General features: G+C 52.6%; 1 protein-coding gene across 6 annotated transcripts in view; it reads right to left on the bottom strand.

The window, feature by feature from the left end:
• The window catches only part of Tspan9 (tetraspanin 9), a 182,524-nt gene that overhangs the window by 68,582 nt on the left and 99,909 nt on the right, over positions 1-14,033 (bottom strand). For 4 of the 6 annotated variants that reach the window (XM_075982671.1, XM_075982672.1, XM_075982673.1 and 1 more), the window contains exon 3: positions 4,515-4,594. In XM_075982671.1, coding sequence (XP_075838786.1) covers positions 4,515-4,577 — 63 coding nt within the window. In that variant the 5' untranslated portion in view covers positions 4,578-4,594. Of the gene's footprint in view, positions 1-4,514; positions 5,426-10,437; positions 10,563-14,033 lie in introns of those variants that run through there. The other 2 variants (XM_075982675.1, XM_075982670.1) reach the window with 2 other exon arrangements.

Genomic DNA, 14,033 nt, shown 5'->3' with positions numbered 1-14,033 from the left:
CAGCAAATAGTTGTGGAGTGAGTGAATGGATTCAACTGGGACCCAATACCCTACTAAGCCACAGAAAGCCCGCTGCCAAGTTCAGCCAAGGGCAGCCAAGCCCACGAGGTAGAAGCAGCCGGAGAGTTACTCGGGACAGGGCTGGCCTGGCTGCACTGGGTAAGACTGCAGGTCCCAGCAGTTCTTCCCGTCTCATCTGAGACTTTTTCTATCTCTTCCCTCCTCCTCCCCAGCCCCTCTTGATTGACAGCAATTGCTGGCTCTGACATGGTTTAAAAATAGATATTAAGACCAGGAAGTTTAATTTTTAATGCTTTGGAAATGAACACAGAGTTGGCATTCTCTCATGGCCACGTTCCAAGGGTCTCTTGGGGTGTCCGCCAGACCCTTCATCTTCCTTCTTGACCCCAGCAGACAGACCTGGCCCCACCCCACCTCCTAAAAATCTGCTTGTAGCAGCCTCCCGGGGGAATCATCCCTCACTCCCGAGCACTATGGGAAATCCCTGAAAGTCTCTTCCTATGCTGTCTGCATCACCCGAATCTCTGGCATAGAGAGAGCAGGTGAGGTCGAGTCCCAACCTGAACTTCTTTCTAAGATCCCTCACACCAGAAGGCACCCCACAGATTCTCTCCAGCACTATTGGTTTCCCTGCATTCCCTATGTACAGATCATAGTCCAGAACCCACAGAGGCCATGCCTGTACGGAATGTACCACTTAAGCAGTAGACAGGACTGGCCTGAACAAAGCACCCGTAGACAGCTAACAAGAGGGCCCAACCTTCAGGGTGATTAATCAGGAGCCTCACCTAGCACCCTGACGGTGGCAGCTCCATGTCTACCCTGTCCTGCTAGAGCTGGCACACTCAACACTGTCTCCTCTGCTGCTAATTGGCCTTCATAAAAGGAGCAATCCACAAGGAATAGGCTTCCAGAGGGGCCAGGTGTCACTGCTCTGCCAGCCATGATTTAAAGTGATAGAATATCTCTGCTGGCAAGCATGAAAAGTGACTTATCCTGAGTGGCAATTAGCATACCCATCTGCCCCAGTCCCTCCAGCTCAGACAGCAATTGGACTCAAGTTAGGAGGAACTGAGCTGGGATCTGGATTTGCTGGCCACAGCATGCAGAGACCCCTCTTGCCCACTCTATTGTTGTTCGTTCTCTCTCTCTCTCTCTCTCTCTCTCTCTCTCTCTCTCTCTCTCTCTCTCTCTCTCTCTCTCCTCTCGACCCAGAGGTGCATGGGCTGAGAGAAACTTTTAGACTATTAGACTATACCCCTGCTATTTCTGTCCATCAAGAAGCCAGAATTCCCTGTGGCCCTAATAGGGCTGTGTATGGATGGAAAGGACCAAGAGGAGAGGGTGGCTACATATCCCCCTCCTTTATTCTCTCCATCTATGTCAGGTCCTCAGAGAAGCAGCCCTCCTGGGTGCCCCAGGCTCCCATGGTGCACTGGGCCACCGACCAGGCTAGAACTGTCTGGCTGAAGCCAGCATGCCAGGAACAGACCTGGACCCCCACCAGCAGGCAGGCGCCCAGCAGCCAGGGAGGCACCTGCCCTTTTCTTAGTAAGAAGGAGGAACATGAACAGCACAGACCCACCTCCATCCTACCTCCGGTGACATCACAGGACCCCCACCAATACCACTGCCCTCAAAGCTCCACCCAGTGGTGAGGAAGCAGTCAGCCAAGGTGGGCTGGGTAAGTTCACCAGACTCCTCCAGAGGCTCCTCCATATAGGGGGCGTGTGGCATTGTGTCTGGGGGACTAGGGAAAGCTAGGCTCTGGATCCATGAGAAATGTTCAACTCTAGTCCTCAGGAAAAAAGCCTCTGTGGGGCTTGTGAGCCACTAAAGCAAGCAGTGGCTAAGTAACTCTGCTTCCTGGCCCCAGGGGCTGAGTCTGACCCTCCCTCATCCCACTGTTTCCATTCCTCCTGCGTCACCCACTCAGGGTGTGTGCAAGCAGCAGCAGAGACCTCCGGGGAACCTTGCCACACCCACCCTCCCATGTCGTCTCCTCTATTTAGCACTTTCTTCTGCTCCACCCCTACAATGAGCTGAGAAGCACCTGCCTGGAGGAAGCCCTCATGCGGTTACAACGGGGTAACATCCCCAGATCCCTCTGGCTCCCAGAAACCACTGGCAAATACATAGCAACTGTCCATTCCTCTTCTGCTAAATTCCCCATCTTTCCTAAAATCTATATTCTATTTCAGCATCTCATATGGTAGTGGCATTTTTAAAAATGTATCTTTGGAGCTCAACTCACCATAGCTCCTGGTTCCGAAAATACTACGCAATCGGAAAGTCGGGGGTGGGATGGTGCCATTCTTCCGCCAGGGACACGTTCCAATTAGGACCAGCAGTAAAATCTCTAAATTTCTAACTACACTAGGAAGGGCAGACGCATCAACAAACTGGCTTAGAGAAGAACCGCTGCTACACTTGTAAAAAAGATAGCATTACTCCTCACATGACAGCTTACGGTGCCAGAAGAACCTCTATTATGGGCAGCTTTGATACCTAACTTCTCTTCCCCATTACTTGGGGCTTGGGGATCCTAACCACGTAACACCATGCTGCAATTCATTCCTGATATTTACTCCATTTGGTCGCTTACAAACATGTTACAGGTCCCTACTATGTTCATGACACAGACCCTAGCCTACAAGGAGCCCCCATGCCCCAAACCAAGCTAGAATCCTTCAGAAGGTATCACGAGCCGTTATACCAACTGCAGCCAGCAGGCGGCGAGGCAAAGGTGGCCAGGAGCCTGGGCTGCTGAGTGCGGGTCACTCACTGGTCAAAAGGCACTGAGGGTCCATGCCCACAGAGTCTTCATTTAATTAATATGTGTTCAGTAGGGCAGTGCAAAAAGGTAGGCTGAAACTATGAGAGAGGAAAGAGAAGGTTCCAGTAAACAACGAAAATGACAGCATTCATGTGGACCAGGACACCAAGGAATCACAAGTACTTGGCTGACACAGATCCTGGCAAAGGAATAGAAAGAGCAGAAGGCACTGGCCCGCAAAACAGTGACAGAGTCATTCTTAACATTCCAATGGTTCTCATCACCAGAAAGAGAATGAGAATATCTGCCCCGGCTTTCCTAAAACTCCAAACATGTGACAGGTAACATTAATCACCAAAGTCGCCCTCCCCCTACCCCACCCCCGGCACAGGCACGCACGCACACGCACACACACACACACACACACACACACACACACACACACTGGAACTATCTAGAGGAACCCACATCTCAGACCAGGCTCTCAGGAAAAGAAAAAGAAGCCCTCAGGGGATCAGCTAGGTGACACCCCCAGGATATCACATTGCCAAGGCAGTGAGGACGGTAAAGGAGACCATCCTAACAGCCTGGACTGGAGGAAAAGCCCCAACCTTAAGGGGTACCGTGACACTCAAGGTCACATAAAAATCTAAGAAATAATGGAAACCAGGCAAGACTCACGATTCTTCCTTCATAGCCTAGAGCTTCCCCTTCTCCACAAAAGTCGCCCCCTCAATGCACACACCCCAAAAGTTTTTCTTAAAGTGGGTCACTTGGCAGAAGATGCATACTGCTACCCAAGCTCACTGGGGATGTCTTTCTCCTGTCCCCAGGCTCCAGGCAGTGGCCAGGACAGAGCCTGGGGATGAGCCAAACATCTGTGCTGCGTAGTCTGAACTCTGGTGAAGAAAGGCAGAGGCAGCAATGAGGATGAAAGAATCCGAAATGAACTTAAGAAGTGTTCGTCTAGTGGGTGTTACTAGTACTTCTTATGCATGCACAGTCCCCCGTATCGCACATCAGACGGGGTATTTCCAAGCCAGCCCAGCCATAGACACTGTCTCTAGAAAAAAACTCATCTTTCATCAAGGTCCGAGGCACCACTGCCTGTTTCCCGTTCTCCCTTCTCATCTTGGGGCCTCCTGGAGCCTGGGACAGTGTGGCCAGACTGCTGGCTGACCAGTTCACCCAATCCCTCAAAAGCAACAGCCAGTCCCCCGTCCCATGTCATTGCTTCCTCTTTTTCCTGGGAGTCACCGAAATGAGCCAGCGGCTGTGACCTCCACACCGTCCATCCCACTCCCACAATGCTGCAGACTGTTCTCCCGCATTCAGAAGCAACAGAAGAAAACTCAGAAACCATCCGTGTCTCCTCTCCCACTAACGCAGCAGCACAGCTGCTCAAAGTCTGACCCACACCTACTGATGCAGGTACTTCAGCGAGGCTTTTCTTAGGTGGGGAAGGAGACAGTGGCAAACTTTGCCCACCTCGGAGGAGCGGACCATGTGTCTCCCGGAAGACCGACAAGTTGGAGCCTCCATTCAGCCATGGACTGGGGGGGGGGGGGGGGGAGACGAGAAAGAAGCAAAGGAAGCATGCGATTTTTTAAAGCACTTACCTTTGAGCAGAGAAGGGAACGATGCAGTAAGGAAGAGGATATCACAGTGTGGAAAGCAAGGAGAGGGAGCAACTGAAGATTCAACCTTAAGGACTTACCCAGAATATCAAATTGAAGAGGAACATCATGTACTTCAAGCAGCAGAGGCAGCCCCTGGCCATGTTGCACTTCTTAAATTCTAGGAGGAACACAAAGGACAGGTCCAGGTAAAACACCACGTACTTGCTGCCTTTGGGAGCATTGTACTTGTCAGTCTTAATGCCGGCCTCGGTGTGGCTCTGACCCCGAGAACCTGCGGTGCCGTAGAAGGCGCCAGCCGTGAAGCCGCGGCCGAACGGGCGGCCAGAGGTGGACGGCTTGGCAAAGTCTGAGTCCTTGCTGTCCAAAGATGGACTCCGGTGGATCGAAGAATCCTCACTACTCGACTTCTCCATGCTCACGTCGTTCCCGGGGGGCACGAGGGGCGGGGGGCATTGCTCCCAGAGTGGGACGGAGGGGGCACCCGGGTCGGGCACAGGTTCTGAGCGGGCCGACCGTTGGAGCTTTGCACGCCCCCTCTTTGCACCGGAGAGCACTCGCGGAGCAACCCGCTGCCTCTGGGACGGCGCCCGGCTCTCAGCCTTAGCCCGCTGGCCCGGGAGGGCTCTGCGGCACCGCTCTAAGCACGCTTCGGGGAGCCGCTGGTTCGCCTGCGTTAACTAGGCTTCTTTGGGGAGGCTGCAATTTGACTGCTCTTTCCCAGGCGGCTGCACCGTCAACCGGTCGCTGCACTCGAGGCCGAAGGGCGCCGGGGATCCAGGCTCTGCAGGCACGCCTCTTCCAGCCCAGACCCAGCCCGGAGCCCTATCACTTTGCGAGCACTCGGACTCCCTTGTTCCGCGACTTTGCGGAGCGGCTGCCGGCCCTGGGCTGCCCGGGTGCACCACGGGCAGAGCCTCGGGATCCGCCGCAGCTGCAACCGCTGGGCTTGCCCGGCGAAATCCCAGCCCTGACTCTCCACTCTGTAATCGCCCAGAGCCCCTTCCCAGGGTTCTGGGCCCCGCCCCCTGCTTTGCATCCGACCAATGGGCTCAAGGCCTGCCTGGCTCCAGTGGGGGAGCTACCCCCCTCCCCAATGACACAATATCTTTAATAGGATTAGCGGTCTGCTGTGTGCCTAAACCAGTGTGCCCAGAACACTTCTAAATGTCAAGGGCTCAGTGGCTGGGAATGAAGCAGCACCTCCATGTGAAAGTACTGGTTTCTTTTGCCCCAGCAAGGATGATGAGAAGAGGAGGACAGGACAGTTGGAGGTACCATGGATCCAAGAATGCCAGAGGATAGGTCTAGGGAAAAGGGCTGGAAGGGAACGAAACCCGGCCACTACCAGGCTGGCCATCGCCTCCCTCTAAACATCAGGCCTGTCCAGTCTGGGGCACATGGTTGGTCTCAAGCAATACTTACGCGCGCGCGCGCGCACACACACACACACACACACACACACACACACACACACACACACACACACCACGCTTTTGCACACGTGAGAACAGCTACTGCGCACTGGTAGAGGGACCGCAGCAGAGACGCAAGGTGTAAGAAAGCGCCCCCAGGCCTCTGCGGGGCGCGCCGCCCTCCCCGCCCCCTCCCTGCGCACACGCAAGCGCGGCTCCGAGAGATTCCTGCAGCTGCGCAAGCCCCCGCCTCTGCGTTCCTGAGTGGGACGCCGGGGCTGCAAGGGGCAGGTGGTTTGAGTGGGACACTTATGCCAGCAGTAGAGCAAGGTAGCAGTGCTCTTTCTTGGTCACAGCAGGGTCCTCTTGGAGCCCAAGGTCCCAGAAAAGACCAAAGGGATGTGCCTGCCAGGGGAACATCCGAAACAACCCTTGATCCTCTTATAAAGCACTGCAATAAAGACAGCCTCCCCTGGGCGTGCAGAAGTCTGCATTGCTGACCTGGAGACACCACGGTTTGCAAATGATGAGAAATAGACGACTGGGGATGGGGGGTGTGGGGCAGGGACCTAGTCTCTCCATTATGTGGCTGACTCCCTAATGCAGGAGCTAAGTTTTACCAGGCTCTGTAATCCCAGCACCCGACAAGGAGCTCAGCTTCTGGAAAGCACTTCAGAGGAATGGCTAGATGGACGATTCCATGCCCTTCCAAGCGGTAGAGGTGTCTGCCCTGGAACCCTCTACGCTCTATCCTGAGCCCCAGGGGGAGCCCTTGAGGAAACATAGGAGTGTTACTGCCTGCCCTCTGGGCAGCACAAAATCTAGTTAGGACAGGAAGTTATCCATTACCAAGAAGGCACAGATAGACACAGCACCGTGGCTGTGCAGTGATGGGGAGAGTCATCCCACCTAGGGGGACTTCCTCTTCTCCTGCCCCCACCTCAAGTCTGGAGTGCTGCTCCTCTACAGAAACTGTACTGTTTCCACTCTTTGGGAACAGCCACCAGCAACGAGCATCTCCCCGGCTGGGCACAATAATCCTGGGATGTCATCTGCAGAAAAGGGGGCAGATGTCTAGGTGGCTCCTGTGGCAGCACCGAGCAACCTGACAGGAATGGCTAAGGCCTTCTGTCCTCACTCGGCTGCTCGGGGGTATGGGGTTACCCATCTTTCTTATAACATTACTTCTGACGGAAGCATCCACCAGCTGGACTAGGGTCAGGAGACCTGCTCTTCGCTGGCAGCTTGTACCAGCCTGGCTACCATCCCTCCTGTCAGTATGAAGTTCAGGAATACCCAGATGTGTTGTGTGTGAAGTGAACCAACAGGGGTGAGGTCAGTCAGAGCTGTGGACTCTGAACACAAAGGGTATTGCTCTTGTGGGGGAGGTGTCACCAAAGATGTCACCTCAGTGCTAGCCTCTACCTTGTTATCTTCTCCCATCTCTTCTCCCCAGTTCACACCTGCAGCAGTCATACAAGTCTCCCCTGGTCCCTGGGCTGTCCCATCATTGTGTGATTAGAAATGAATATATACCTCTGGGGCTTGGGACCAGAAAGTCAGGTGACAGCAGGCAGTCAAGAGAAGAAGACTGTCCAGTGCCACAGCTCTGCTCCCCCTGGTCACACTCGTCAACGCCCAGCTGAGTCACTATCAGACTAAGAAGGGCAAATGCAATTCATCGGCCCACCCATTCCTCGGGCTGACCCTATCACATACGTGTGGTGACCATTCCATCTTACAGAAAGGAATGGTGGGCTTGGGTGTGCTTTTCAAGCCCAGGTGCCATCCTCTCTTAGATTTTAAGCACTTGCTGCCCTTGGCAATCTTCCAGTCTAAGAAAATCTTCAGAGCACAACAGGGAGCCTGAGATGGCATGTCTGGATGGGTAGGGGGGTCATTAAGTTAAAGGGTACTGAATTAGAGGGAACAGGGAAGATGGCAAGGTGATGCTCTGGACTGGACAGGTCATCAGCAAAGGCCTGAGGGCTGTCACAAAGAATGTGACAGAGAGGGAAGTGCACGAGAATGCAGTGAAGAAGACAGGGAAGGAACCCAATCTTAGGACAAAGTCAGATGGAGCCAGGACACACCCACCCCCGGCCTCTGCCCTCTTGTGAAAACTATTCACTAGTGACAGATGGGTCACTGTGAGCAGATCCCTGAGCATAGATACCAGGATGGATGACCAGGATGAAGGGGATGACCCAGGAGGTCCCTGGAGCTCACCATCCAGCTGTGGAAACTAGCCTTCTACCCTGACTCCACCAGTACCCAGAGCATTCCAAAAGAACGATGCAGAACCCACGAGGCAGGCTAAGTGGGGAACTATCCTGTGGTCCTTCATTGGACTAAGCCTCTTTAAAGTGGGTGGGGGAATAAGGGCTTGAGTGTGTCCACTCCGGAAGCAGTGAAAGGACAGGCCAGAGTGTGCACAGGAGCCACGTGTACGGCATGTGAAAGTTGAAGCTATATTCTGCAACTTCCCAGGCAGCCAGGCCCTTGACCATCATGGGACCTAGGAAGCTGAGCCTGGCAGCAGGGAAAGCAGAGATGCGGAAGGGCTAGCAGAGGAGGCTGTAACAGTTCCTTAGATTTGGGGTGCAGAAGGAGCAAGCAGGTGATGTGAGACACTACTCCCCCGCTCCCCTCTCAATTCTCCACACCCTTTCAGGTCCAGGAGAGCCTGAAGGCACTGGCTGCCTTTGAGGGGCTCTCTGCATGCAAACAATGCAGACTGCTTTACTTCTCTCCCACGCCTATTTTTTTATGGAAAAAAAAGAAACGAGTAAAAGAGAAAGAGCAAGTACAGAATTCGTCAAGAAGAGCAAGGAAAGTAAATGTGAGAACCCAGTACTCCACATCTTTTCTGACTGGCAGCCAGGAGACAAGGGCTTTGCAGGAAATGCCAAGTGCTTTGTGCCTTTCCAGAGTTTCCCAGGCTTTAGGTGAGACAGGGTCCAATTGGAGCTGTCTTCCTCACCAGCCCAAACACCTTCTGGCCCAAGCTGGCTACTCTTGCATGTGACCGTACTGCAGCATCTCATACCCCTAACTCTTAACCATCAAACCTGAGTTTAGGGGAGACCAAAGTACTGCTTGCTGAGAATCGGAATGAGCAGGCTGGGCAGCCACTGTAGAAATAAGCTATTCACCCAAGGTTCTAAACTCCAAATTTGGGATCTTCTTTGGCTGTAAAAGGGATGCTTTAATTGCTGAGCAAACTTCCCAAGAATGAGTGGCCCCTAGCAGGAGACCCACCTCCCAGATGTCTGCATGAAGATTCACTAGGCAGGAAACAGTGACAGGGGCCATACTCCTATTTGCTAGGGAAACAAAACAGCTTGAAATGTGAATTCAGAACGGAGGATGACAATGACTATAAAGAGACTGGAAAGTGGGGAGCTAAATGAAACTGGGCACACACACTGCTCCAGTTATACCAGCTCTCAGGAGGTTAGGTCAGGACTGCAAGTTCCAGGCTAGCCTGGGCTACACAGCATGAGTGGAAGGGAGAGTGGATGAAGAGACAGAGATAGAGGGAGGAGGGATGGATGGATGGATGGATGGATGGATGGATGGATGAAGGGGGGGAGGAAAGAGAGTCTGAAGATACTTTTTTACCTGCATTTTTGTGTGTGAGGTTCTTAAGACTAATGAAGAAAACACATAAGGTTTGTCTCAGTGGGAGGGCTCATAGTTCTAAGAAGGGATGAATTAATTGCTTAGGGCATTACAAATCAGGGCAGGCTGCCTCTTCTAGAGAATGGCTCCTTGCTCGCTCTCAGCACTTTGTTCAAACTGTAATGGCTCACCTGCCTCTTCTCTGGTCTCTGGGCTTCTAAAAGACAACAGCACTTACATCCTGGTCATTGCACACACACACACACACACACACACACACACACACACACACACACACACACGCCTCCAGTGCCTGTCACAGTGACTACCACATGGTAGCTACTTAGGAAAAAAGGAAGGCTACCATGCCCAGGCTGGACAGTTGGGCTCCAAGTTCACTCACCAAAGGATGGGACCCAAGCCAAAATCTATGGAATTGTTCCTGGAAGGGAGGCCACCTGAGGACATCAGCCTCTGATGTGGCAGCCTAGGAAACACCCAGCAAGTGATGGTATAAATGTCATGATGTTAACTGATGTGCTCACGCCATCACCCCAATACACAGCATGTCCTTGAATGGACAGAGAAGCAGGCAATAAGTTTAACCAATGGGTTCGCAGAGCCATTCTGGAAGATGAGTCCAGAAACAGGAGGGTAGGAAAATTAAAAGACACAGGAGCAAGGCAGGACAAGGGTGCCCCTGGCCCCTTCTTTGTGCTGGGTGTAGAGAGACTTACAGAGGGGCTCCAAGGGCAGGGGAGACAGAAACACCTCTGCCTGCAACTTGGTTCCAGGAACTCATGTGAATGCCATAGTATTATATGCCAGGCTTCAAATCTCAAGAGCAAAACTACTCTTGGCTGGGCTCGAGATGTACCAGGAGCCGGGCTGCTGATTCAGAGACCTTGGCTGTACATAAGCACCCCTGACAGGAAAGTGTGTGGGTTAAGGCAAGTACTGGTACCTCTGGATGCTCGTCAGCTTTGCTCCTGAGAAACAGCACCAGCTAAGGACCTGCACCCACTCCTGACTCAGCCAGGAGTACTGAGATACAGCTTCTGACCACGCAGAGGCACACAGTTGCAGGAACTGTCAAAAAGCCGACCTCACCCCTGAAACCAGCTCACACCAAACATCCTCTGGGGCTGAGTTATCTGGGACAGGGTCTGTGAAAGAGAATGGAGAAAGCTTGGTTGTTTCCATCCTCCTGCTCCACCCCAAGGCCAGGAAACATGTCTCATGTCTAGTGAAGCAGCCATCTGGAGTCACCTGGACTTTAGGCCCTGATGGATCTGGATAACCTAGAATAAGCACTCAGACACCCCGTGTCTCAACGTCCCCTTTTGTAAAATGAGATGACAATGCACAGTTTCAAAGCTGCAGGTAAAATCATAGATCCAAGGTAATAAATATAATTGTAATACACATGGAGTCTGGACCACAGAAAAATGCTCAGCACACTGAGGCACCGTGAGTGTGGTCAACTGTAACTATTATAGCAAACCGAGTCCCCATGCCTGTCTAGTTAGGGTGGGTTGAACAGAGGAAAAACAGACACCTCACTATGAACATGCAATGTCCTGTGACTGTGTTTCTAAGATTGAGAACATCAGTTTTTCCCATGACAGCTGGTGACACCTGGATCCTCACTTGGCCCTCACTGGTCTTCTGAATCCCAAAGACATATACAAGACTCCTCCTGCCCATCCTCCCCATGTGGCTGCCACAGGCATCTTGGATTTCATATTCCCCACAGAGACCTACTTGCTAAACCTTTCCCCTCTTGATAAATAAATAAGCCTGAATGTCTATCACATTGTCTAATCCAGAAACCCCATCCTCATCCAACTCCATACATCACCGGCTCCCTACCAGTTCTAAATCCTACCACAATGTCTCTCTCCCCGCTCCGTGCTTACCTCATGGCTCACCAGGAGCCTTCACACCCTACTCCAGACACATCGGCTCACCAAAGCCTCTCCGCTTTAACCCCTGCAGTGGTGTTTCATCTACTTACACTCTAGTCATGTGCTTATGTGTGCAGACACGCACATGTGAATGTTTGCAATTCTCCTTTTCTAGGATAACCTAAGCTCTTACAACAACCTTTAAGAGCCAGGCATGGTGGTACATACTTGTAATCCCAGGAGATGGAGACATAGGATCAGGAGTTCAAGGCCAGCCTTGTCTACAGAGTTTGAGGCTGCCTGGGACGCATGAGACCTTAAAGGTCCAGCCCAATAGACCCTGCCTGCCTCTCTAAGGCTCTGGCAAACACTAAGCTCTGTTCTCCTGTCCTCTGAGCTTCTGCCCATGCTGTTCCCTCTGCCTGGCTGCCCTTCACAGTCCTCTCTTCAGTAAGTCTCTGGCATCCTCCACAAAGGTCTTTTTTTTTCTGGCTTTCTGGGCCCCCTACCTGCCATGCTAAGCTCCCTCCCCACCGTTATATTCTCAGAGCACAATTTGCCTGTTTCTTCCATAGTATTCATCACAGTGTGAGAGTGTGTGTTTCTCCAAGTGACAATTTCCTGGCTGATTCTCTCCCATTAGATCATAAGGCCCAGAGCACCAGAGACTGATCTTTCTCATTGTTGCACAGCCAGCACCCAGGACTACGGCTGATCCACAGGCCAGCCTGGAAATTAACCGATGAAACACATCCACAAAAATGCAAGGGCAAGCAAGGGGAGGGGCTTGTGGGAGCCTTGCACTGCTCAGCGCTGAAAGCCGCAGGGTGCTGGTTATCTGTATGACCAACCCCCAGTTCCTCAACTACAATCCATGAATGCTGAACCGGTGGATTCTCTATGGACCTTTGAACTCTGATGCCAAGTGCCTGCCTTACATTTTGGAAGTAGGCAGACAGGCAGAAGGCAGAAGGGAAGTGCTGGGCAAAGTGGGCATGGGGCAGAGGTGGGGTGCACACCACATGCGGCTGAGACTAAGGGGAAGAATGGACCTGAGCGGAAAGTGAGACTGGAACACAGAGGCCAGGAGGGCAGCAGGAATCTGCAGATCCCCTGCCATCAACTCTACCCCAATCCCTCTCCCTCTCCTCCTGGCAGCTCCCTGACCTGAAACCTCATTTCCTTGGCACCCCAACTTGCTCATACCCGCAGTCCGGGGGCAGCAGCATGGTCAAGGTCATGTGTCTTGGCCACCCCCAGAAGATTTCAGAATCAATGCACTACAATGTTTCCTGGTCTTCAAGCTATCCCCTAGTCTGTGACCCGCTGAGAGCACGCATCCTCTTCGTACACACAAGCACTCAGCCCCTGAGACGTTCTTTCCAAAAGAGTCCCCAGCCAGGCCCACCTTTCATTCCCAGGCCAATCACCACCCCATTAGATCCTGTAGAAATGCCTGCTGCACAGGGCATTGTACTAGACAGGCAGATGGACCTGCAGCCCCACACATGACCACTCTGGGCCATTCAGTCCCAGGAAGCAGAGGAAAAAGAAAGCAAGCATTTGTTATTAGTACTTATCGAGGAGGGCAGGTGGCTTCGGGAGGATGAGATAAGGCAGACTGCCCGGCACAGGCAAGCGTGATGAAGCCTGAGGTTTATTGCCATGCACCAGCAGAAATTTACTGACCCAGCAAATCCAATATTCCTAAACCACTCCGTGGAGAACACAAACTTGCCGGCTGGGACAGTGCTCTCTGACCCAGCATCCAGCCCGCCAGCAAGCTGGTCTTACAGCTAGGACCCTTCTGCTGACTCCAGGAGCTAGGGTCTCCTGTTCCTCTTCCCTGTCTCCCTCCACTGCGCCTGGAGGCTACAGGAGGAGACAGAGCAGAAGAAGCACGTGACAATGTCCTACAGTTAAGAAGGTGGAAATGTGCCCAGATGTACACCCTGCTCAGAACCCATCAGAGGTGTTTTCCACATACACTAGCAGCGCCCAGAAGAGTAGACCTCCTATTGCATGTCTGACAACTCACAAATGTCACAGTGCACAAGTCCCTTGGTGCTCTCAGGACCTCCAGGATCACCCTAAGAAACAAGGCATAAGCAGGAGCTATCACCTGGTTCTTTCCTGTCTCTTTAGGCTGGTTCAACTTGCTGAAGGTGCCCTCAGCTGGTACCCCCACCCCAAATCTCCAAGCATTTTTTCTTCATGTCAAGGTACTAGTGAAAATGGTCACAAGCCACACCCTCTCCTCGGCCACCTGGGCTACCAAACCTCCAGCAGTTCTAGAAAGACTTTCTAAAGTTTTAGACTGAGCCAACAGAAACTCCTCCCTATTGTCACCAATCAAATTGGATATGTGCCCAGCCATGACCCGCTACACGACTCTTCCTCAATGCATGCCCAGAAGGGGCACGAGTGCATTCCCTGCCACACGTTCCCTCCCTGTTACTGCCCTCCACCTGCCAGGCTTCTGCCTGATACCTGCTCCCTGCTCCTTATTCACCCTACCATGCTAACCATTCTTTTCCCAGGGTAGAGCTCAGAGGTGTGTATCAACTCATGACCTCCACTGGCTCCCGAGGTATAGAAACACAAATGCTTGAGCTTGACACTGGCAATCCATGCTGTACTGTCAGCCTTTACT

The sequence above is a fragment of the Microtus pennsylvanicus genome, chromosome 8, assembly GCF_037038515.1.
Source record: "Microtus pennsylvanicus isolate mMicPen1 chromosome 8, mMicPen1.hap1, whole genome shotgun sequence".
In the NCBI taxonomy this organism is placed as follows: domain Eukaryota; kingdom Metazoa; phylum Chordata; class Mammalia; order Rodentia; family Cricetidae; genus Microtus; species Microtus pennsylvanicus.
This window is presented reverse-complemented; position numbering and strand designations above follow the sequence as displayed.